The following is a 24,738-nucleotide window of genomic DNA, read 5'->3' as shown; positions in this document are numbered from 1 at the left end:
TGAATACTTATCTAAATGTGATATTTCTGTTTTTATTTATATTTTTTGGGCAAAACAATATGAAAACCTGTTTTTGCTTTCTCATTATGGGGTATTGTGTGTAGATTGATGAGGGGAAAAAAACTATTTAATCAATTTTAGAATAAGGCTGTAACGTAACAAAATGTGGAAAAAGTCAAGGGGTCTGAATACTTTCCGAATGCACTGTTTTTGATATTGTTGCATTACTTGAAATAATGTGCTTTCTTTATTTTACTGGACTGATTGTGCCTGCATCTGATAGTCTGTCTCAGCGGAGGGAGAGCATCAGAGGGTCCGCCTCTCACCGTCGGACCGTCCCTCAGCTCTCGTCCCTCAGCTAAGACTGACCAAAAATTGGCGACAACATTCGAGCTGATGGCGAAACTCGAGTCACACTGCATTATTTTGCCTACCTGGCACGCAGGGCAGCTGAAACAAGTGCACCTACTGCCAACAGCGCGAGACAGAAAAAAAGTAGGAATGGTTGGCTTTATCATTGTTTTTTTTATAAAAATGTTTTGTGATTGACTAGGAATGCCTTGGAGATCGACCAGGGAGAGTAGCAGGGTGTAGCAAGGTTTGGTGAGGACAAGGTAACTGTTACTTACGCTTCACTATGTTATCATGCTCCATCTTGCTCGTGCTCCATAAATTAATAAGGGCCCCTACTATGGGGCCTCTAGTGACAGACAGGTCTGTTTTGGTACAGGATGTGCTCCCGTCCCGAGTGCCCCAAAACTGCAGACAGTGAGCAATACCAGAGTAGCAGATCCAGACCTTTGGTTGTACTGGCATCAGTAGTGCTTTGCTTTGAGTAAAACACATCATGTAGGTCTCAACACCCGGCCTTGCTACACCCTGCTACTCTCCCTGGTTAGTGAACCTCAGATTAATGATCTGTTGAGGAGTGGTTCGAGGCCCATTCTGGGGTCATTTATACTAAAAGAAGGCAGGTGTCAAGATGGCGGGTTATCACTAATGGGCACCCTATTCCCTACATAGTACACTACTTTTGACCAGTGCCCTATGTAGGGTGACATTTGGGACGCTGACAGGATGGAGAAAGAAGAAGCTTTTCTCCTGAAAAGGTGGGGTGAGAGAGTCAGTTGTCAATGTCCGCAGTCATGAGTGAGTGTGTTTTAAATAAGATTCACTCAGGATTCATTCAGTAGCCCCCCCCCCCCTTCTGTCAAACTGCTGTAGAGCGGCTTCATAGCAACGTCGGTAGAGAAGGAAGATGGAGACAGTTAGTGTATGTCCTAGTGAAATTAAATAAGACAAAGGATGTTGATATCCTGTGTCAAGAGCGCAGGTTGACGTTTATTATCATGAATCTTGCCCTGGAGACAGAACCGAGCGATTTCTGCTAGATAGGCCAGCTGCAAAGTCAAAATTGTCTATATTGTACAGATTCATGAAAACAAAAATTAGCTTTTTGGTCTTAATTTAAGGTTAGGGTTAGCAGTGTGGTTAAGGTTAGGGTTAAGGTTTGGGTTAGGTTTCAAATCAGATGTTATGACTTTGTGGCTGTGCCAAACTAGTGACCACTCTGCAGAGCTGCCTACAGAACAAGATTGATGACGAAAAACGCTAACCTGCGTCAAGAGTGGAGGCAGGTATTTATTGAGATTAGTTGACATTCTGGATATTTGGACTAGAGTCTTGATGTATTATTTCAGAGGTTACATGCTGAAAGTTAAATCCACTCCATCTTGACTAAATACGAGAGAAAAAAGCCAAGTGAGCTTATTTATTGCTTTGTTCTACTGCTGAGTTTAGTGTTTTTCCTCTTGGCCATTGGTTTGGTTTCCTTCTTTGATTGACAATAGTGGCAGGCATTTGTCAGAGACCAAATAGTCTGGGGGCAGATAAACAAACGGTTTCTAACTGCAGCGCAGGGCTGAGACCCCTCGGATTGAGACTGTGTTTAGCCAAGAGGAATGTAACCTACAGTAGAGTCTTTCTGGCTTTAGAGAACAGAATGCAGACCCTTTCCTGAAAGAGAAATATGTATATTTTTCTAAAAATGAACAAAGAAAGGTTAGGTATTTTCAACTCCCTACTGGCTTAAAACGGAGTCAGCCTTTATTACAGGTTCACACACGGTTGTACCATAGAGATCCAGCCAGACAAAGATATAGAGTTGTACCCAATGTGGTCCTTCTTGTCTAGGGCAAGCCAGGCTAATAATATTCTGGGTCTACTTTGCACTGTCCCAGGGATGCCACCAGAGAGACAGCATCATCAGCAGTCATGTTGCTTAGTGATACAGCCAGCCCTAACCAAACCTGGGTTCAAATAGTATTTGAAATCTTTCAAATACTTTAACTGTGCCAGATGGGGCAGTGGAACCACTGGACTAGCCCCAAAAGTGCAAGCCCCACCCCATCTGGCACTCCAGGCAGACTCCAAGCAACCACTCAAAGTACTTGAACGATTCCCAATACTATTTTAACCCTGTCCCTTTTAACCCCCCTCTTTTGTGGTCAGTATGTTATGAGTGTCAGAGCTGCCTGTATCTCACTGCACAGCATGTTAGCTAGAAACTTTTTTCTCTCTCCCAGTTAGGTTACGGGAAAGGGAGCTTTTTTTTCTTCCATATATGGTCATATGGAGTACAGCCAGTGAGCAGTAGCCTTTTGATGGCGTACAAAAAAATATCCCTATTTTGTGTGGGATTTGTTCTCCTTGGACCGTGTTGCTCTGATACGGGCTGATTGTGAATCTGATGTTGAAAGTGCACCATTAAGGAACAGCACAAGCCTTTTAAAACACAAAGAGGACAGGAGAAAATGCCTCATCTCATGTACTGCAGTTGCTCATCGTTCTGAAACTAGCTGCCTCTTTACAATGTAATTTAGGATTCACTGTATAAACTAATCCTAATGCAAATGACTCTCTTAAAAGCAGCATTTATAGCAAGATAATGTTTTACTGACATCCTCCTTTGTCCACTCTTCTCAGCTGTTGGCAGTTATCTCATTTGGACTGAGTCTTGGACTAAGGTTGGTGGTTCAACCCATGATGATGGGAATTAACTATGGCATGGTGGGTGTATTGTCTTTGCTGATAAGCATGACGAGTCTCAGGCATGATGCTTTAAAGACATAGATGTAGAAAAGGTTGAAGCTGATCAACAGAGGAAAGCTGACGTGCAGGTGTGTGTGCATGTGCATGCGTGCGTGTGTGTTTGTGAAGCTGCAGGTGTGTCAGCTTGTGTTTAACAGGTTTATTAAGCGTTACTGGGGGAGTGAGGGATGAGGAGGAGAGGAGAGGAATGGGAGAGGAGGAACAGAACCATGTGTGGGACCAAACCAGAAGGGTAAAAATAGATCATTCCAATGACTAATGTTCTATTAAAAACCCAATTTTATCACACTGGCATTGGGAAATGTAGTGAAATGTAGTGAAATGTTCCATCATGGGGCTAAATTTGTAATCTCTTTCCAAAAAGGGTTAGCCTATTGAGTTTATGGGAGTAATTTGATCAAAAAGTTACATCACACACTAAGTTTAGTAACTGAAATGTCAAGCATATCAATGAATGAACCTTGTCTAGCACAACACTGATTGGACAATAACATCCAGTAATACATTGGATCAGTTTTTGCCTGTGATGATTACAGTGTGTCTCAATAAGGGATTCTCAGCTGTGAGCTGTTACAGGTAACCATAGGCTATAGCCAGCAGTCAGTCAGAATATTAGTCACTGGGCAAGGAGACGTGTCAGGGATTGTGAACCATTGTCTGGGAATGCATGCAGGAGGCTCCTTTTCCATCCCCAAGTGGAAACTCAAAGGTTTGGACCGCTTTTTCTTTTAGCCCCAATATTTTCCCCTCACTCCTCTCTATCTGACAGCCAACGTCAGCACAATACCAATCTGTGGTGATTTGGGAGGGATTGTTTGTGATCATCAGACTAAGTCACTAATGATGGTGTGTCTTAAGAATTCAAGGATGCATGGCAGGCAGATTCTTACCCAGTCCCTCACCCAGTTTAGTCAGTCCTTATACTGTCATTTCACTTGTGTCATTTTCAATGGGCTCTCAGCTCTCCAATTTTCTATGAATAGTGCTTTAATTTGCCAAATTCTTCCGTATTAGAGCTAACCGAAACTTCTCGCGGAATGAATTTGTTTTGGAGCGGATAGAGCCCTAACATATGAAGCAGATGGGATTGAGATCGAGCTGAGCAGAGCTGAGCTCATATGCTTTTGGCCACCTCATATCCTGCCCAAAGAAAGACGTGTCCCAGCTAAAGACTTCGACTCTGACACCACAAGATCTGTCCTCAGGTCAGCTGAGTTGGCTGACATCCCCTTGGCATCAGTATGTAGGGGAGGAAGTATGTGCAGTCACACACTCTCACACACACACACACATGCACACAGCCATATACTCCTCCTCCTCACAGCAGCTGGTCTGATCATGCCTTTGTGGTCCAACAGCAGTGTCTGTACCATGACAGATGAGGAGCGGGGGAGAAGGGGAGAGGGGGAAAGAGAGAGAAAGAGAGGAGGGAGAGGGAGAGGCAAAGAGAAAGAGAGTCAGAAATCATGGCCTCCCCATGCCAAAAACCCCAGTGAATTTATGTGGCCACATCCTGGTGTGTTTCACAGCTTGGGCTGGACCAAAGGCAGTAAATGTGTTAATGCAGCCGAGGTGAGGCGGGGCCAGGGGCCGACGTGTGAGAGGAGAGGCAGATCACGCTGAACGGGACCAAGGGAGGACAACCTTTTCCAAACACATCATTACTGGTGGCGATGGACAGGACACACGCACGTTGGCTGGGCGCACACAGACACACACAGACCAAGACACACACACACACGCACTCCCAGATGTTCTCAGAGATGGAACATTTCTCTTCCCTCTGCATTGCTATCCACATTTGGATACATATCCATACCACTACAGGTATCCTCTTGGTGTTTGCCCAACTCAAACTGCCACTTGAGCACCTGCATAGCATTAGTCAGTCAGTCAGTCTGCAGTCAGTCTGCCTATAAAAGACCATGGTATCTACTACAGTTAAACCTCTGCTCTGTTTCTCTCCTCTGTGTATGAGTAGACAGAGTGCAGGCTGTGTGACAGTGAGACAGTCCTGATGGCTCCTGTATAAACACTGCTGGGTGGGAATGGGGAATCCTGGCCTGTCACCTGACTGACAAGGAGTGACTGTTACACACTGCAGGTCTTAGTTTAGCTCCAGAGGGGATGCTGCGCAGTCTCATTACTGTACAGGCCATTAGCTGGTCTACTGCACCGTAACACAGACACAGACAGAATCACACACATACAGTACACACAGACCTGAACTGAGACCTGAGTCCACCATAAAACATCACACCAATAGGCTCTACTCCAGCAGGTCTGAGATCAGTGTAATAGGATTTTGGCTCACCACCTAAATCACACTGCACCGGGATCAGGAGGTGGCGCACCTACAGTGTTGACAGACAGAGCCCTGACTCAGAGTCAGCCAGTCAGACATAGTTGAGGAGCTCGGTTGGGGTGACCTGACCCAGGTAAGTGTCAAAGTCATAGTCTGGATAGATTTCACCGTCTTGGCTCTCGCACAACATTTACTGACAGAACTGGGCCTCGAAACAGAAACAGCCCTTTGATCACTAGGTTTCATTGGAACACATTAAGTAAATAGCACCCTGGGGGGGAATGGCATGGAATGAAGAATGGAGTATTAATAGTTTTCTTCTTTTCCACACAGATTTGAGACCCTCCTCCTCCTCAACGTGGAACAGGCTGGAGTGACTGACAGACAGACTGACTGACTGGTGCTCGGATTCTCTCTCTCTCCAGGTGAGAGTGCGCCTCCCGTTTCCTCCCTCGGGCAGCTTCTCACTCACCCTTTCCCCTCTTCCTCCCTCCCTCCCTCCCCATCCCTGTCTGTCAGTGTCAGAGCCAGACATGATTAATGTCTCCAACCGGAGGACGGTGAATCAGGGATACTGTTGTTGCTGCTGGAATCTGTCACTCAGATATGCATGCCATTGTCAGAAATTGAATGGAATGGTTAGATTATATTACAATATGATGATCAGGAGGATGATGAAGAGGAGGACGATGATTATAATGATAACGATCGTGATGAAGACGTTTATTGTACATGGCCATACCAGGCTTTCACAGTAGCCTATGGATAGACTGACAGTGAGTAAGAGTGACAGCAGCCTACCTCTCCACCCCACCAGAGCAAAGAGCACATATCTCACATTCCACCAGCATCTCCTAATGAGTAGGCCCCAGTGAGAGGGAGGAGGTGAAGGATGCCTGGGCCTCGCTCTCCCTCTCCCTCTCCCTCTCCGCTCCGGCCACACAAAGCCTGGGTCTTGTGCCAGCCCAGCACTGACATGGCAGATACCTGGGATACCTCTATATCTCCCAGCTCCCTCCCTCCAACCACACCTGGCCAGCCCTCACACCTGGGTCACCATGGCAATGTGCACACTGCTTGCGCTAACCTGCAGGTACAGGCAGAGCCAGGGAGCTGGGAGGGTGGGAGCCGGCCTACAATCCGCTCCTCTTCTTTTCTTCTCTTAAAGGGAAAAGAACAGAGCATTCCTTGGGATGCCAAAAGTAGAAGCCTTAGCCAGAGTCCCATAGCATGACCATATTTGCTTTCATGTCCCCATTACAGTAAACTGTGCATGTTGGTGCTGTTTAAGGATATATTGGCAGATATTAGACCGAGTTTGTGTTGCATCAATGTTTTCTCTTTTCTTTCTTTCTTTCTTTCTTTCTTTCTTTCTTTCTTTCTTTCTTTCTTTCTTTCTTTCTTTCTTTCTTTCTTTCTTTCTTTCTTTCTTTCTTTCTTTCTTTCTTTCTTTCTGTCTTTCTGTCTTTCTTTCTTTCATTCAGCCTCTTTTTCTCGGGAGTTAATTTTAGTCTCATGCTCAAGTCGTCCAGAACGGCTGCAGTCAAAAAGTCGGTAGGTGGCAGTTCAAATATTGTGTCATTTAATCACTTTTGGACTCAGGCAATCTTTGGATAACATGGACTAAAAGGCTGCTGTTCTATCCCAGTAGAACTCCCTCTCCCCTCCCGCTCTAGTCTTTTCTGTTTATCCGGTGAAGAAGTGTCAGGGTGCAAGTTATCTGCTGACAGGCCTGCCAATGTTAATGCTACATTTGGCTACTTTTTTTCAACAATTTAAAGTACTTCGTCCTCTGGAATAATCTTCTGGAGTTGTTTTAAAATGGCATGTGAATGAGTAACTTAGAGCTTCTTTCAAGACCCTGTGCTAACATCGGAGGTTAAATGGCTGCATTCCTCAAATAGTTTCGGAGGCACACTCTTGAGATTAATGTGTTTGTGCTAACGTGGTGAAGACAAAGTTATTTGGTTGTGTGTCACAGTAATGACTCTTGGAAAAAGAGGACTCTATGTTGTAATTACTCACAGAGCAAAACAGTACATCAACATTTCAATGCATATCAACATTGCAATGCCTCTAAGAATTAAATGGTGCCGCATTATCTTCCCTCCTTGTGAATAGAGGACACATTGTTTGGGTGTTGTTAACACAAACCTCTCCTAAAATGATAGGGGGAAATAAAGCTAGTGTAATCCAACTCGTTGTCTGGATAACATCAACATGGCTTTTAATATAATGTTCCTTAAGCGCTGGGTATTGCCAGCCAGAGAGTTGCGGCAGAGCAGTAACATCATTATTGCCATTGTAGCTCTCAGGAGCTGGCAGACAGAGAGGGAGGGAGAGAAAAAAAGTGGGGAGAGAGAGAGAGAGAGAGCGAGAGAGAGCGCGTGTGAGAGAGTTTACAGTGAGTGAGAGAGTAGAGTGAGAGTGCAAGAGAGAGTGGAAGAGAAAGAGAGACCTTAGTTCATTGGGCGGATAGAGAGCTATACAGTACCTTAGTTCAGTGGGCAGAGAGGGAGAGGAGAGAGAGGTAGTGAGTGGAGAGAGAGACCATAGTTTACAGTGAACAGGGAGAGGCAGGCTAAAATCGGTTCTGTTATGAAACCCTCAGAGGGAAAGTCAGAAAGATGTAATTCCAGGAAACTCTCTCTCTCTTTCTCTCTCTCGCCATTCTTCTGCTCCATGTATGTTAGCTTTGACAGAACATGGGTGGTCCCTTCAAGGAATCAGTGCAACACTGACATTTCTCCCCCCCAAAAAAGCAAGAATGTAGACCTACTGCTCTGCACTCTCACAGGTAAACTCAAAATCCTATTGAATATAATATCAAATTATGATCTATGCTTAAATCCTTATTCTTAAATATTCCCCAGATCATACTCATACTAAAAGCGCGCTCACAGTCCCAGTGCTGCTTTTAGGAAGTATGTGATTAAACTATCGCTGTTGTAGGCTTTAGGGTTTTAGTTATTGCTCTCATTTTGTCTAATTACAGTTGTACGAATTGCCGTAATCCAAGTGCCAATTTTCTTCCTCCTGCAAATGCCGTAAATGTATCTAAACATAGAGAGCAAATTATTGCGGTGTTGGAAATAATCTAGCCCAAATAACACGGGCATAGTAGTTTGACTCTGATAGTCCTCTAGTTGAAATGGGAAGGAGGTGGGGGTCTGTGAGAGGAGAGAGAGAGATGGAGGGAAAGAGAAGGGGAGGGAGGCAGTAGCCCTGGGAGTGATGGGTTTTGTTTAAAGCATACCTCCCCTGTCCTTGTGTTTCCTGTTCTCGTGTATGCGTGTGCGTGTTGGAGCCCCTTTCTGGTCCTCTCACTGTGTGAGGCTGCAGAGGGGCACAGAGCAGGAGGCTACAGCAGGATCTACACCACAACTCAGGAAGCCAGCCTGAAGAATCCCCCTGCCTCTCTAAAACTGATCCCAGATCTGATCCTAGCCAACCACTGACAGCTCTGTAAACAAAACAGGAAAAATAATAGCGGTTTGGGAAGGAGAGAGCAAGGGGTGGAGTGTGGGGGGGAGAGAGAGAGAGAGACATAGAGTTAAAGAAGGGAAAGACAGCAACAGGGAGAAGGGAGGGAGGGAGGGAGGGAGGGAGGGAGGGAGGGAGGGAGGGAGGGAGGGAGGGAGGGAGGGAGGGAGGGGAGGGAGGGAGGGAGGGAGGGAGGGAGGGGAGGAGTAGAAGGGGGAAAGGAAGAAGCAGGCGTTTGCCTTTTCTGTTGACTGCTGAAGCCGGTGAAAGATTGTGCCGCAGCGCAGGAACTCTTTGTGCTGTAGCCGTGCTGGGATAAAGCAGTGGGAGAGAGGCTGGAATGGTGTAAGAGGAAAGAATATACAGTATATTTAAAGGGCTAATCGTCACAACTGCTAAGGTATAGTACTGTAGCCTTTCACTCAATGTACTTTAGTGGGAGCTGTAGTAGAAGGCTAAATTGTAGTTGTGTACATTTGTGTTATTGTAAGAGAAGAGCGTAGGTTGATGATGAGAGGCTAAGGATCTTCTGGGTGGTCCCGCTCCTCTCCTCTGTCTGTCACGTACCCAGGGTATTTTTAGTGAAGAGAGTTAACATCCTGTGCTAACATCTCTTCCTCCTCACACGATTTCTCCTCCTTTCTCCTCCTCCTTCATTCCTTCACTTTCTCCCTTTGTTTTGTTTTATAGTGAAATGTGATCGTGTGTCTGGCTTGGAGAGATATCAACGTTTTCATAGTACTGTACTGCAGGTATTGGTAGTGAATATCGTAGTAGGCACACAAACATGCATCCCTGTATCGAGGTCTAGAGCAGAGAGACATCAGGGTCATATTCACTACGTATCAAGCAGAAGAAAACAGAATGAAACCAATAAAAAACACCTATTTTAGTTTTTCTGTTGCAGAACCTTTTAAAATGTTTTCCGTTGCGTGCCCTAATGAATACGACCCAGTAGAGGATACAGAGGTACCGGATGGTGATAAACTCAGATATCCTTCCAGTGTATAAACTAAAACGTTGTTAATGATGATCCTGCAGGGCGTAACCATGGACGATGACTTTGAGCAGCGCAGAGAGCTCAGGAGGCAGAAGAGGGAGGAGATGCGCCTGGAGGCTGAACGGTAAGACTGGCCTCCTCTTCCTCCTCTTCATCCCTCTCCTCCATCTTATCTCCAACCTCTACTCCCGCTCTTCTTCCCTCTCCTATTTCCTATCTTCTTCCACCTCTTCCTACTCTCCCTCCTCTTAACCTCAAACCTCTTCCATATCCATCAGCAACTACACACACACTTACATATCTACGATATTATTGTCTTATCTCATTGGAGTTTATCTGTCAACATACCACTCTGAACATCATTGCATAACGGTAAGTGTGCAGCCAGAGGGAGTTGCAGGTGTTGTCCAGAGGGGGTGTTGATGACACAGCGAGTGCTGTGATCATATGACCTCAGTGCTCTTCAGAGCCCAGTTGAAGTCAGTTAAAGGGCTTTGAGCAAGGCTCAGGTTGTTACAGGTCCCTGTGATCTCCATGCCAAGTTGGAACCAGAGAGCCAACCCTTAAATAGTTTGGACTCTCCTCAGGGCTTTAAAAACATCACTCAGCAAATAATGGCTTCCTCTCCTCCTCATGCAGGCAATAATCTACCACTGATCTGATGACCTGTGTTGTGTTCTTTCTCTCTCTCTCTCTCTCTCTCTCTCTCTCTCTCTCTCTCTCTCTCTCTGACTCAATACATTTTGCTTTGTCTCTCATCATGTCACTGGTAGAATGTACTGTTGACTTCATATAAAATGCCTATGTGCATCCTCAAGTCAAATGAGTTATGTAATACATGACAAGCCAAGACATTTCAATTGAGCTCATCTCAAATGAATCACCTCAACCATGTCTCCTTTTACGGAGCAAGGATACAGTATACTACTTAACTCCAGGAGCTTAGTTTGCTCAGCCTGTCTGGGTAGCTTCATCCCTTACCCCAATTATACTTACAAACAACAGACATTTAACCTGGCCACGCACATCATAAAATATGAATATGCATCATGGTCAATAAGATATGCAAATGTATATCTCTGGAGGTCCAATCCCTTACTGAGAGATATGGCAGTGATATTTACTGAAGATATGATAAGGGCTCTCAGCAAACAGGAGCTACTGAACAAGCCTGAGCCAAAGTTTGCAAGGCCTTGGCTATGACACTATGTTAATGATTGATTGGCAAGCTACAAAAGTGTCAATGCTCCTTAACATTTGTTGACAAAATACAACAGAACAGATCAAATATAATTACATTTACTCTCACGGGTGGCTAAACAGAACTATCTAAAAGCCACGCCCCTACTAAGCCACACCTCCAGTCTTCTGATCTGACCTGGTGGATCATAGCTCATAAACCCAACTCGCTGGGTAAAAAATAATCCAACTTGTGTTCTATCCACTCTTTAACCCAGCATTTTTTGGTGGTTTGTTTGTTTTTTAAACTTGATATCTATGACATTGTCCTCCTGAATTGTAAATACTGTAATGTGGCTGGAAACAGAAAATACTTCCCAGTCAACTTAATCAGTGAATATAGTAATCTCATACATTACATTGTGATGTGTGATTATGTTGTACAACAAATGTCAACTTCTGTAGCAATGTTGGCATCTATTGTTGTACCTTTAGGCATGTTATTTATATTATCCCACAGTGTTTATGTTACATGGAGAATATGGAATTTGGCAGAAAATGCAGACTGTGTGAGAGAGAGGGTAAGAGTAGTAAGCTATAGGCATGGTGGGAGTTTGTTCATGTCTGTTTATTTAGTTAAAGGAGTCATTTCAGTTGGCGGGACCATGCACGATTTTCAACCGACTCATGTTATTGATAAAAGATTACATCGCTATATTGAATTGTTTCCATTTTGCAGATATGCTGTCACAATCAATATTTCCATGTCTCTCCTTATCCAACAAGTCAAAAACACATGTTGTCTTGTTGGACCAAATCCAGTCAACCATCACCAGATATGATGTAAAAAGAAAACAGATACATACACACACACAGAGAGAGGAGACACAGCGGAGTGAGAGTACTCCAGTCTATACAATAAGATCTGCAGTCAGGGCTGCCAAACACTTTTACATTATTAGTATTTACTAGCAGAGATCACAAGGAGCTGTTTCCTACTCACCAGGCCCTGGAGGAGGACTGCATGGCTGGGCTAACGTGTGCGTGTGCGTGTGTATACATCACAGGAGGTTGGTGGCACCTTAATTGGTGAGGACGGGCTCGTGGTAATGGCTGGAGCGGAATGAGTAGAATGGTATCAAGCACATGGTTTCCAGGTGTTTGATGCCATTCCATGTTGCTCCGTTCCAGCCATTTTTATGAGCCGTCCTCCCCTCAGCAGCCTCCACAGGTATGCATGCATGCTTGGTTTACTGTATAGCCCATGTACATGCAATCTGGAGGTCTGAAAGTACTGGAGGGGTTCAGCTAGATTGGACCGTCATCAGGTGATGAAGGCTTGACGAGCTCCATTCGCCTCCTTTAGCCCAGTGAGCCAAGATTCTTGTCTGCTCTGTGTGTGTGTGTGTGTGTGTGTGTGTGTGTGTGTGTGTGTGTGTGTGTGTGTGTGTGTGTGTGTGTGTGTGTGTGTGTGTGTGTGTGTGTGTGTGTGTGTGTGTGTGTGTGCATGCGCGTGCATAGAGAGAGAGGCCTAGGAGTTACCCAGCACTCGTGTCTCTGCGTTGTGTCAGACCCAGTCTATAACAGAAGAATCTGTCTTGTTGGCAGAGAGGTGAAGCTCCAGCCCTAATCACCAGCAGGCCAGATACTGCTAGGCCAAGGTGAACTCCGCTTCACCATCTACTATGTAGTTTTGCTGGGTGTGTTTATTACTCTGTACATACTGGAATGAAACTTTGATTGAATTAATCAAACAAAATCTAATAAATGTAAAGGCCTCCACACAGCTCCTCTAAAGAATGTGGTATAGAAACCAGTGTTTCTGGTCACTGTTGCCCCAGGGGTTGCCTGACTGGGCCTTTTGTACTGCACTCTGTGATAAATGACATACAATGATACAACTGGGATCTCAATCGGTCTGGTTGGTGGCCTGCACAGTGGAGTTCACATACTGTCCTCTGCCCTCTGTGACTGACCTGGGCTTTGCTATGACAATGTACACACACACACACACACACACACACACACACACACACACACACACACACACACACACACACACACACACACACACACACACACACACTGGAATGTTTTGACTGCTGTTTTTATTTGTCACCTTAAAAAAAGTATATTCTGTTGGAATGTTCCCAAACCTTATAACCCTGTCCTGTGTTCTGTCATGTCACACCCCTTTTTCTGGTGACAGAGCCCATTGCAGTTGAGTTGATTTATATAATATTTCATAGCTGAGGCAACATGCAAAACAGTTCTGTGCAGGCCAGTGTTTGTCAGTCTGCTGCCCTTTGAGAAGCGAAGCTACCATTTTGCCCCCATCTCCTCCACATCTGTGTGCAGGCCAGGTCTCCATAGAGGCCAGGAAGAGGCCAGGAAATAACACCCATCCTCAGTGAATGGACCGTTCCAAACAGACCCAAATAACATCCATCCTTAGTGAATGGACCGTTCTAAACATGCCCTCCCCAACCGGCGGCCTGCACCATAAACTCTCACTGGGCCAGCTTGTGTCTGTATCTGTTAGGGCCTCTGCCCAGCTCTGAATGTTTGGGGTGGACTGGTTCCCTCACGTTTTGGTGCTCCTGTGACCCACCCACTCAGTTTTTTTCTGCCCCACAATGTATATAAACCGAACAAATGTGTCTAGACAGGACCCATAATGTCAAGCTGTAACTCAAAAGGAACTCGCGTAACAGCGGGAATCTCACCATGGGAAGCACTGTACTGGCCATTACTCAGGTGCTCAGAAATAAGGGCAGGAGCTATAGAGGTGGGTGATGAGCAGGTTAAAATGTACATAGGTCTATGGAGCACTGATAACAAGATAGAGGTCCCTAGAATGTCTGTAGACTAAAGGATAGGGGCTATGACGCTGCTATCTCTCTCTCTGGTCCTAGAGGAGAAAGTGAAGGACAGGGTGAAGCGTGGGAATGGGCCAGCCGTTTTGGCAGTAAATCACGCCCCCCTCCATGTGCACTCTCTCTCTCTTTCAATCTCTCTATCTCTCTCTATCTATCTATCTCTTTCTCTCTCTTGCTCTCTCCGTTTTAGTCCAGTAGAGGTGAAGAAGTATTTTCTCATGGGCTTTCCAAAGTTGTTTTCACAGACATTGCTGAGATATTTTGCCGTAAAGAAAATATTTGGAAATATTTTCCCCTAATGTGTTTGGTGACTGGACCTAGTGTGACTGGACATTATGTACTTACTCAAGTAGTCAGGAACTGAATGCAACATTAGGCTTAAATCAACTTTATTGTACACATTGTAAAAACGGACAACAGCAACAAATTCTGTTAGGATATAAAACAAATGCAGAAGTGTTTACTGTTGAAAATTCCACACACTTGCAATAAAACGATTACCTTCATCCTCCAGCTACAGAATTTACTCCACAAGAAAACATGTTCATGTAATGGCCGACATAAGTTATACATGTCATTGCAAGGGAAGCTGGATAGCCAAAGTTTGCAATGCACTTTATTAACTGTCAGTCAAAGTAGGTGTACTGTAAGCACTCCTCAAGTAAGGCCACCCTTAAGAATGTCTAGAAAGAGGGAGAGAGAGACACGGAGAGGGAGAGAGAGACACGGAGAGCGAGAGAGAGACACGGAGAGGGAGAGAGAGACACGGAGAGGGAGAGAGAGACACGGAGAGAGAGACACGGAGAGAGAGACACGGAGAGAGAGACACGGAGAGGGAGAGAGAGAGAGAGACAGAGAGAGAGACACGGAGAGAGAGACAAGGAGAGAGAGAGACACAGAGAGTTAGAGAGAGACACAGAAAGGGAGACACGGAGAGGGAGAGAGAGACACAGAGAGGGAGAGAGAGACACAGAGAGGGAGAGAGAGACACAGAGAGGGAGAGAGAGACACGGAGAGGGAGAGAGAGACACAGAGAGGGAGAGAGAGACACGGAGAGGGATACACGGAGAGGGAGAGAGAGACAGAGAGGGAGAGAGAGACACAGAGAGGGAGAGAGAGACACAGAGAGAGAGACACAGAGAGGGAGAGGGAAACACAGAGAGAGAGACACGGAGAGAGAGACACGGACAGGGAGAGAGAGACACGGAGAGAGAGACACGGCGAGAAAGACACAGAGAGAGAGAGAGAGAGAGAGAGAGAGAGAGAGAGACACAGAGAGGGAGAGAGAGACACGGAGAGGGAGACACGGAGAGGGAGAGAGAGACACGGAGAGGGAGAGAGAGACACGGAGAGAGAGACATGGAGAGAGAGACACGGAGAGGGAGAGAGAGAGAGAGAGAGAGACACGGAGAAAGAGACACGGAGAGAGAGACACAGAGAGAGAGAGACACGTAGCGGGAGAGAGAGACACAGAAAGGGAGACACGGAGAGGGAGAGAGAGACACGGAGAGGGAGAGAGAGACACAGAGAGGGAGAGAGAGACACGGAGAGGGAGAGAGAGACACAGAGAGGGAGAGAGAGAGAGGGAGAGAGAGACACGGAGAGGGAGAGAGAGAGACACAGAGAGGGAGACAGAGACACAGAGAGGGAGAGAGAGACACGGAGAGAGAGACACAGAGAGGGAGAGAGAAACACGGAGAGAGAGACACGGAGAGAGAGACACAGAGAGAAAGACACGGAGAGAGAGACACAGAGAGGGAGAGAGAGACACGGAGAGGGAGACACAGAGAGGGAGAGAGAGACACGGAGAGGGAGAGAGAGACACAGAGAGAGAGAGAGAGAGACAGAGAGAGAGAGACATGGAGAGGGAGACACGGAGAGGGAGAGAGAGACACGGAGAGGGAGACACGGAGAGGGAGAGGGAGACACGGAGAGGGAGAGAGAGAGACACGGAGAGGGAGAGAGAGACCTATCTGAATGTGATTGCTATGGCTGGACTCTCAGGCTCTTACTGTATAGGAAGATTTATTATCTTGACTATAGGATAAGAGCTCTCCCTATTTTATCTCTCTCTCTCTGATGGAAGGAGAGGCCGTACTGAAGTGGCATTTGGTCTATAAATAAGGAGGATATTGCATTGGGGCCTTCATTGGTGCATCAGTCCAGAACCAAGAGCGCCAAACGTTTGATTGACAAGAGTTAAGCTGTTAAGAGTTTGTTGGACTTTCATAAAGCATTGTCAACCCTGAAATACTGTGATACTAACTGCACTGTGCCACTAAGGACTGGTCTGATCCATTTTTAGACGCTGTTGTCTCAGTTTCCCGTGACATTTAGGCTGTTTCTGGGACTATACTATTCTCCAGAGGTTGAGTCAGTCTTTGCTACTTTGTTTAACAAACTGCACTTGGTGATATAGCCAGTCATCTATGTGCATAATGTTAAGGATGAAGAGCAATATGGACTGTTAGAATAGAGCTTCTAGTCTGATGGAATTGTAAATGTGTATCAAATTGTAGAGAATGTGTAGCGAGGTGCCTACCTTTAGCGTAAACACATACACTCCCTCTCTCTCTCTCTCTCCCTGGCTCTCAAACTTACATACACTCCCATGCTCTGTAAGTGAGAGGGACCGAAGGAGAGAAAGTGTAAGAGAGTGTGGGTGTTTCTCAATATGCATACTACCGTGTTCTGAGCAGGGAGTGGTCAGAGTATGAGCACTGAGGGCAGTTCTCAGATGCGTACTTTGTTTGTACACGTTTTGAAGCATGAGTTGATGCAAGCTTCAACTGAAATATTCCCAGGATTGTTGATGTAAGATGACGCAACCACGTAAAAAACGAAGACACATTTCTCTATAACAATGGCGGCTGGGTTTTAAACTGAAGTGAGAGAAAATGTTGCCTGACTCCAAAATGTTATCTTGATATATTAATGAATACATACTGTGTTCATTTTGGCATGTTAGAATATCCACTGCAGGTATGCATAGACCGCTGGCTAACTGACAAAGAATTGCTAGCTAGCTACCCACGAAGAATTTACCTTTCATAACAACATTAGTTTTAGGTTGTTTTTTACACGTAAAACTAGCTGGCTAGCCATGGGTGGGCCTGGCTCCCAAGTGGGTGGGCCTATGCCCTCCCAGGCCCACTGGGGAGCCAGGCCCAGCCAATCAGAATGAGTTTTTCCCCACAAAAGGGCTTTATTACAGATTGTGTGTCACGATCGTCGTATATACAGAGGAGGACCAAGGCGCAGCGTTGCAGGCAAACATACTCTTTATTTAAAGACACGATCAAAAACAACAAAACGATAACGTGACAGTTCACGGTCTAACACAAACAGACTAGAAACAAGATCCCACAACATTTGTGGGCAAATAGCCTCTATAAATATGGCTCCCAATCAGAGACAACCAGCCACAGCTGACACTCGTTGCCTCTGATTGGGAACCACTCTGGCCAACACAGAAATACAACCTATAGAATATCCACACCCTGGCTCAACATATAGAGTCCCAGAGCCAGGGTGTGACAGTACCCCCCCCTAAAGGCGCGGACTGCGACCGCGCCTAAACGTACACACACCAGGGGAGGGCTGGGTGGGCATTCCTCCTCGGAGGCGGTTCCGGCTCCGGGCTTGACCACCACCCTTCCACCATCCCCCCGTGGCGCCCCTGGTCCGGTCTGGCCCCGCTGGCTGGAGCTGGACCGGACATCGTAGAAGCGGACCGCTTTGGCTCCGGTGTGGAGCAGCTGACCGGTACCTTACCAGGCCCCGGTGACCCAGGCACGGGTTGTGCTGGACTGACGATGCGCACCCCTGGCTTGGTGCGTGGAGCCGGAACGGGCCGGACCGGGCAGACAACTCGCACCCCTGGCTTGGTGCGTGGAGTAGGAACGGGCCAGACCGGGCTGACGATGCGTACCCCTGGCTTGGTGCGTGGAGTAGGAACGGGCCGGACCGGGCTGACGATGCGCACCCCTGGCTTGGTGCGTGGAGTAGGAACGGGCCGGACCGGGCTGACGATGCGCACCCCTGGCTTGGTGCGTGGAGTAGGAACGGGCCGGACCGGGCTGACGATGCGCACCCCTGGCTTGGTGCGTGGAGTAGGAACGGGCCGGACCGGGCTGACGATGCGCACCCCTGGCTTGGTGCGAGGAGCAGGGACAGGCCGGACCGGGCTGGCGACGCACACCGTAGGCTTGGTGCGTGGAGCAGGGACAGGCCGGCCCGGGCTGGCGACGCACACCGTAGGCTTGGTGCGTGGAGCAGGGACAGGCCGGACCGGGCTGGCGACGCACACCGTAGGCTTGGTGCGTGGAGCAGGGACAGGCCGGACCGGGCTGGCGACGCACACCGTAGGCTTGGTGCGTGGAGCAGGGACAGGCCGGACCGGGCTGGCGACGCACACCGTAGGCTTGGTGCATGGAGCAGGGACAGGCCGGACCGGGCTGTGGAGATGGATAGGAGACCTGGAGTGAAGAGCTGCCACAACCCATCCTGGCTGAATGCCTACCTTCACACACTCTGTGTGAGGCATCAGCACAGGACGTACAGGGCTGTGTACCCGTACTGGCATAACAGCACGTGACACTGGCGCAGGATATCCGGGACCGAGGAGAGGCACTGGAGGCCACGAGCGCTGAGCCGGCACACTCCGTCCTGGCTGCATGCCCACCTTCGCACAACACGTGCGGGGTGCTCGCACAGGACGTACCGGACTATGCCGGACCACTTGTGGCACAGTGCGCAGCTCCGCATACCGCGGAACCTGCCCAGTCTCATGCTGCCATGCCTGAGTACGGGGAGTTGGCTCTGCTCTCCATCCAGGCTCCGCCAACCTGCCTTCTGGCCCCCAAAACCCGGTGGCCTCCTCTCCTAATCTCCCAATTCGCCCTGTGGCAGCCTCCTGCTGCCCAGTCGCCCATGCCGTGTGCCCCCCCAAAAAAATTTATTGGGGGTGCCTCTCGCCTGTCCGACCACGGCCCGGTTGACGCCGCTTCTCCACTCCTGCCTGGGTCTCCCCCTTCATCGCCTTCCGGTACCGGACGGCCTCCTCCTTCGTAATCTGCCCCCAGCCGAGGAGGACATCCACCAGCGTTACCTCCTGCGTGTGTTCCTGGACACGCTGCTTGGTCCTGGTTTGGTGGGATCTTCTGTCACGATCGTCGTATACAGAGGAGGACCAAGGCGCAGTGTTGCAGGCAAACATACTCTTTATTTAGAGACGATCAAAAACAACAAAACGATAACGTGACAGTTCACGGTCTAACACAAACAGACTAGAAACAAGATCCCACAACATTTGTGGGCAAATAGCCTCTATAAATATGGCTCCCAATCAGAGACAACCAGCCACAGCTGACACTCGTTGCCTCTGATTGGGAACCAATCAACACAGAAATACAACCTATAGAATATCCACACCCTGGCTCAACATATAGAGTCCCAGAGCCAGGGTGTAACATTGTGTTGTGTGACAAAACTGCACATTTTAGAGTGGCCTTTTATTGTTCCCAGCACAAGGTGCACCTGTGTAAGGATCATGCTATTTAATCAGCTTCTTGATATGCCACACCTGTCAGGTGGATGGATTATCTTGAAAAATGATAAAATGCTCACTAACAGGGATGTAAATACATTTGTGCACAAAATTTGACATAAATAAGCTTTTTGTGCGTATGTAAAATTTCTGGGCTCTTTTAATTCAGCTCATGAAACATGGGACCAGCACTTTACATGTTGCGTTTATATTTTTGTTCAGTGTAGTTATCTTGTTTAGTCTGTATTGGTCAAAGGTAATGCAGTAGCAGGGGAGTGCACAATGCTTCTCAAATGTACATTATCATTGGTTTTCAACACTCTCATCTTCACGAACGTACTCAAGAACGTACTCAAGAGAACGTCCTCTGAGAATGAACTCTGAGCATGAGAGTGTGGAGCACGGTAGTATGCATATTGAGAAACACCCTGTATGTGACAGAGAGAGAGAGAGAGAGAGAGAGAGAGAAAGATCATGAGAGAGGGCTGATACAGTATCATGATGTCACTGTCCCCCCAGGTTTAGCTTGGGAGTGAGCAGAGTCCTGTGTTCAATTATGACAACATTCTTCAGTCAGTTTACCCAGCAGGAGAGCCTGCTGTTCGCAAGCTGTAAAGTCTCCCATAAACCCACTCTGCTTAACATGTTAACTGCAAATGCTTCAACGACATGCAATACGCACTGCCAAACGGCCATATGATGTTAGCTTAGCTTAGCCGATGCCTGACACTGACGTTGAAGATCACACAGAGGCAGACAGAATGGAGCTCTTCTCACAAAGGGAGAGAAGAAGTCGGTTCAGACCTGTAGGGGAGAGGCTTTCCCAATGTTTCATGAATGATTCATGAAATTGAAGATGAATCTAAATAGAATGGACTGGTACCTTTTAGAAGCACATCCGTGGGCTGAAGACTTTCCTGTCAGACTGTCAAACTGCAGGGCGTTGAGATCAGTGTTCTGGCCTTAGAATAATTTTGGCTGGCTAGCATAGTACAGGCAAAACACACTCACATACATACACACACACACACACACACACACACACACACACACACACACACACACGCACACATATATACACACACACACTAGACACACTACAGCCCTTCACACACTACAGCTCCCCACCACTCCACCCCTCCACTGGGCCGAGCCTGGACTGAGGCAGGCGTGGGCCAGCAGCCGTGTTACAGTCAGGGTCCTCTCCTGTCATCGCTGGCCAAGCCACATCTCCAGACACTGTTTTCATCAGGCTATCAAAAGTGAAACCTTAGCTCAGTAGAGTAGAGCAGAACAGGGTAGGATGTGAGTACAGCGAATCAAGTAGATTAAAGACACCATGAGTCTTTGTATTGTACTGTAAATACCCTGATCCCTCCCTCTGTAAAGAAGGACCTACTGTCAGCATCACTGGAACTTATGGTCATGTTATGTTTTTTGAGTTTTTTCTTACAGTTATCTGGAAAACAATGATTTACTTGACTCTCTCTCCCCTCTCTTTCTTCCTCCCTCAGGATGGCCTTCCAGGGTAGTAATGAGGATGAGGAGGAGGCTGCAAGGGAGCGTAGACGCAGGGCGCGTCAGGAGAGGATGAGAGGGATGGGAGGCGAGGAACCCAGTGACAGCGTGGTGATGACCAACAGCCACAGGTAAGACCTGAAGACTTGTGTTAGCTCCCAAACATAATGCCTAGGCTTAAGCTCAGGGGCTAACAGTATTGTGGTGCGCAGGAGATTGTGTTTTGAACCCAGTTGCCCCTTTAATAATGGATGTGTGTGTAACAAGGTTACTATAGTCAACTGAAAGTGAAACTAAAACGAAAACGAATCATCAAAAAACAATTTAGTAAACTGAAATTAAATAATTAATAAATGTTTGAAAAACTATACTGAATAACTGAAACTAATAAAATAAAATAAAAACCATCATGAATTATGTTCAGTTGTAGTTTTTTGGCAGGCAAGAGCAGCACAGCAGATATTGGGCGCGTTTGAGTGGTAAGGCTAAAGCGACCGACTGTAGACGAAAGTCAAGGAGTGAAGTCGGGGGAGGTGCATCTGCGACAGCCGAAAGTCAGACACTAATGTGGTTTTCTAACAGCAAGGCTCAGATCAACATGGCAGTGTTGCCATTGTTTATAAAAGGTTTTCTTTACAATGGCGAAATAAACATGTATCTAACCCCCATATCACACAACAACAAAAAATCCTAATATAATATTGTGTGTACATGTTGTACAGTCAATAAGTGAGAGAGACCCTCAAATATCACATTTATTTGTATATATCCACTGTACACATAAATCACGGCAAATTGGTTCCTGTTTCAGTCATGTTTGTGTGGGTCAAACAAAAACACCCTAATGATTGGTTGACAATACAGCCTCCCACAATGCAGACGATAGCTGCAGGATGAAGTCGGTGAGGAGCAATTGCAGAAACATCATGACCTTTGATCACAAGCAGTCGACATGTAGGCGCAAGTTGGACCATTTTCATCCCCAGAATGCAACACACTTTGAAAGACGTGACAAAAAGGATCTGCTCGAACGCATCATTTGAGACAAGCACGATGCAAGACTTTGCTCTCACACGGTCACACAGAGTATCTGCGCATGTGCATGAATACGCTTCACGCTGCTACAACGTGGTAGCTACGAGACCAAAACTTCGCACTTCAACGCTCCTGTTTGTTGCAGAAATTGACCCACTACTACTGTTTACTTTGTGCATCTACGTCATCGCGCTGAGTCTACCTTTAAACCTAACCTATGACCTGACCCATCATCTTATGCATTACTGCCCCACAGTGGCAAGAAGTGACATCCCCAAAAACCCACAAACTTAACACATAAATGGCTCCTAGCCTCCCACGCAATACATTATATAAAACCTAAATAAAAATGGTTTTGTCAAACTTGAACTAAATAAAAACTGGATCTGAAAAATAACTGAAACTAAACTGAATTTCAAATACAAATCTTAAAACGAATAGAAATATCCTATACTTTCCCATCCTCTTCTGTTATTTTTTATAGTATATGCTGTCAATAGAATAGGTGCACTGTGGCTCCCTATCATTCTGTAGGCTAGTACCCTTTCTAATGCGTTGAAGAAGCACAAGTCTTACATTAGAGAAGCGCAGACACCATAGACTTACATCATTTAGACAGAGACCCTCTTCTTTTGTCTACCAATCAGTCATAAATAGCTCACCCTACTGTCGGCCTCCATACCATGTCTAGTTGAGGTCAGTATAGCAGTAGACACTGAAAGTAGTGGGCTGCTCTGACATCCACCAGTACAGAAGCACCATTGTAGTGGAGAATGATTTCTCTCTGTGAGGTCACAGCCATATCCTGTGGTTATTGAACAAGTCAGGGATTGTCTCGACCTGTGATCAGACGTAACACGGCCCATTGTTGATTGTGTTGTGGTTCTGTGCTAACATTTGCCAAACGGTGTCGTCAGCCTGTATTAAACTCTGTCGGTATGTGTGAGGTGGTTGGAGGGTTGGATGCAGACCCACGTACTGTATTGTATGGATGCCATGTCAGCTTGCTATGAGGCTGGGCAAAGGAGGTAGCTAGTCGCTACTGCATTGTGGACTGGATATGTTTCTGTGAGAGAAAAGCAGCCATGAACTTTCGTGTAGGCCTAAGTTACGCTGTTGGACCTAACCTGTGGATAACAGAACAACCCAAAGCTAGGAAGCCAGAAAACTCAGTGAGGTAAATTGATTAGAAAGCGTGTGAACTGGAAATGGAGCTGAAATGCTATTTCCCCTGTTGTTGATGTCCATGTGAGCCGAGTAGAAATCCATATTGACTGTGTCGTGGTGTCCTGATCTTGAATGTTCAGCAGAGCGGGGTAGTTTAACTGCAGAAGCAGTGACCACAAAGCGAATTCAGTGGTTAATTGTTTATGTCCCTCAGTGTGATAGTGATTGACTGTGTAATTGACTGTGGCATGTATCTCTCTCTCTCTCTCAGTGTGACAGAGACTGTGTCTGTGTCCTCCTCCTCTGTGACCTCCTCGGGTGGAGGAGACGACGATGAGCAGGCCCTGCTGGAGCGCATGGCCAAACGAGAGGAGCGCAGGCAGAAAAGAATGATGGAAGCTCTGGAGCGAGAGAAGGATCAGAACCCCGGCAATGACGGTAACCACGGCAGCGGGGAGAATAGTGTGGATGAGAGGTCCGTCGGCCGCAGGGGCCGTTACCAAGAACACGAAGAAGAGGTGGAAGAGCGGAACAGCCGAAAGGATGAGAAGGAGGAGGAAGAGGAAGCTGCTCCAGAGGAGGAAGAGGCAGAGCAGGGAGAGGAAGAAGAGGAGGAAGAGGTGGTGGAGGAGAAACCGAGACGGTCCTATATGAGAGAACAGGTCAGTCTATTCTTCTTTTATGGACTTTTCTGTCCATTTTCGTTTCATTTTACCATCAGCATGTTTTAATTCATAAAATGTACCTTATTTATCCATAGGAATCCATTGACGAAAAAACTAGAAACGAGGTATGATTATTGATTGTAATGTTGGCTGGAGTTTGCTGATTGTTTATCTGATTTTGATCAAACATGACACTCCCATTCCTTTTCATAGGAAGATACAGAAGGACAAGCAGTGGTTTTAAATGAGGCAGAGGTTGAAGAAGATGCTGAATTAAGTGATAAGGTAGAGGAAGAGGTAGAGGAACCAGATCAGTTAGAGGTAGAGGGCACAACAGTGACACTGAACAATGAGACTGAGGAAGACTATGAGATATCAACCATCCAAAACAGCTTGGATGTGGTAAGACTTTAACATAGAGGTGTGAAATGGGAGCATGAACATCTCTGGATAACTCAAATGTCTCTGAAATAATTATCAGAAATCATAGTGTATAATAACTCTAAAGACAACTCATAATGTCTTTGTCAGTGAAGCAGAGTAGCAGTGTAGCAGCCTAAATTAATATTTCCCAGACATTGAAGTTCTCCAGACGCTAAGTGTGGTCACAGTGTGGTTTTGCATCCACGGTAATAGAGCTCCATGTTATAAGGTGTGGTTGTGGTCACGGTCGTGTGGTTATCTTTAATATGGTTTAATGCCATGCCATCCACAGAGTGGTCACAATATGGTCACTGTGTGTTCAGCTGCATGTTTGCCTCGGTGGGGGGGGGGGGGGGGGGGGGGGGTTGTGTGTGAAACCCGTGTTTTGCATCTGTTGTCATGTCTACTCACTTCCGCAACCCCCT

General features: G+C 46.7%; 1 protein-coding gene across 10 annotated transcripts in view; it reads left to right on the top strand.

Moving 5' to 3' along the window:
* Window positions 1-24,738, top strand: part of cald1a (caldesmon 1a) — a 63,677-nt gene that overhangs the window by 19,146 nt on the left and 19,793 nt on the right. For 4 of the 10 annotated variants that reach the window (XR_014614171.1, XR_014614172.1, XM_084175809.1 and 1 more), the window contains exons 1-5: window positions 9,100-9,299; window positions 9,941-10,023; window positions 21,020-21,154; window positions 23,497-23,887; window positions 23,986-24,015. Coding sequence is in view for 7 of the 10 variants with exons in the window: in XM_084175809.1 (XP_084031935.1) it covers window positions 9,950-10,023; window positions 21,020-21,154; window positions 23,497-23,887; window positions 23,986-24,015 (630 nt within the window). In the remaining 3 variants the exon portion in view is untranslated. Of the gene's footprint in view, window positions 1-5,749; window positions 5,842-9,099; window positions 9,300-9,589; window positions 9,652-9,940; window positions 10,024-21,019; window positions 21,155-23,496; window positions 23,888-23,985; window positions 24,016-24,738 lie in introns of those variants that run through there. The other 6 variants (XR_014614170.1, XM_084175810.1, XM_084175807.1 and 3 more) reach the window with 3 other exon arrangements.

This window comes from Coregonus lavaretus, assembly GCF_964263955.1.
Source record: "Coregonus lavaretus genome assembly, chromosome: 13".
NCBI classification, from domain to species: domain Eukaryota; kingdom Metazoa; phylum Chordata; class Actinopteri; order Salmoniformes; family Salmonidae; genus Coregonus; species Coregonus lavaretus.
This window is presented reverse-complemented; position numbering and strand designations above follow the sequence as displayed.